The sequence below is a fragment of the Acanthisitta chloris genome, unplaced genomic scaffold, assembly GCF_000695815.1.
Source record: "Acanthisitta chloris isolate BGI_N310 unplaced genomic scaffold, ASM69581v1 scaffold11537, whole genome shotgun sequence".
Lineage (NCBI taxonomy): Eukaryota > Metazoa > Chordata > Aves > Passeriformes > Acanthisittidae > Acanthisitta > Acanthisitta chloris.
The window spans coordinates 1-619 of record NW_008683236.1 but is presented as its reverse complement, the minus strand read 5'-3'; the positions used below and the strand labels follow the sequence as shown (position 1 = coordinate 619).

The 619-nt window shown below is 53.8% G+C and overlaps 1 protein-coding gene across 1 annotated transcript in view; it reads left to right on the top strand.

Annotated features, from left to right (window-relative positions):
* Positions 1-165, top strand: part of LOC103806173 (ATP-sensitive inward rectifier potassium channel 12) — a 1283-nt gene extending 1118 nt beyond the window's left edge. The window contains exon 2 of the mRNA XM_009078853.1: positions 2-165. Within this exon, the coding sequence (XP_009077101.1) occupies positions 2-165 (164 nt within the window). The remainder of the gene's footprint in view (position 1) is intronic.
* Positions 166-619: the final 454 nt, after the last annotated feature.

Genomic DNA, 619 nt, shown 5'->3' with positions numbered 1-619 from the left:
TGCTATGAGAACGAGCTGGCCTTCATGAGCCGCGACGAGGAAGAGGAAGATGATGACAGCCGGGGTTTGGAGGACCTCAGCCCAGACAACAGGCATGAGTTTGACAGGCTTCAAGCCACAATAGCGTTGGATCAACGGTCGTACAGGAGGGAGTCGGAAATATGACACTTGGTCCTTCCATTGACTTTTCCAAGGGTATTTTTTTTCCTCCTCTAATCTCTTCCCCTACAACCCGCTCAAATTATGCAGAACAATGCAAGTGCCATAGGAATGCTTGAGAAATTAGTATCGTTCATAGTTTTCAGTTTCATCGCAATAACCACTGAGCGGTCTGCAGGAGGGGACGGTGGCAGGCCACGGCACGACTCCCTCGCTCGGCACCCGCGGCGGGGCCGACGGCTCTGGGGGGATGGATGGATGGATGGATGGACAGACGGATGGATGGATGATGGATGGACGGATGGAGGATGGACGGATGGATGGATGGATGGACAGACGGATGGATGGATGATGGATGGACGGATGGAGGATGGACGGATGGATGGATGGATGGACAGACGGATGGATGGATGGAGGATGGACGGATGGAGGATGGACGGATGGATGGATGGATGGATGT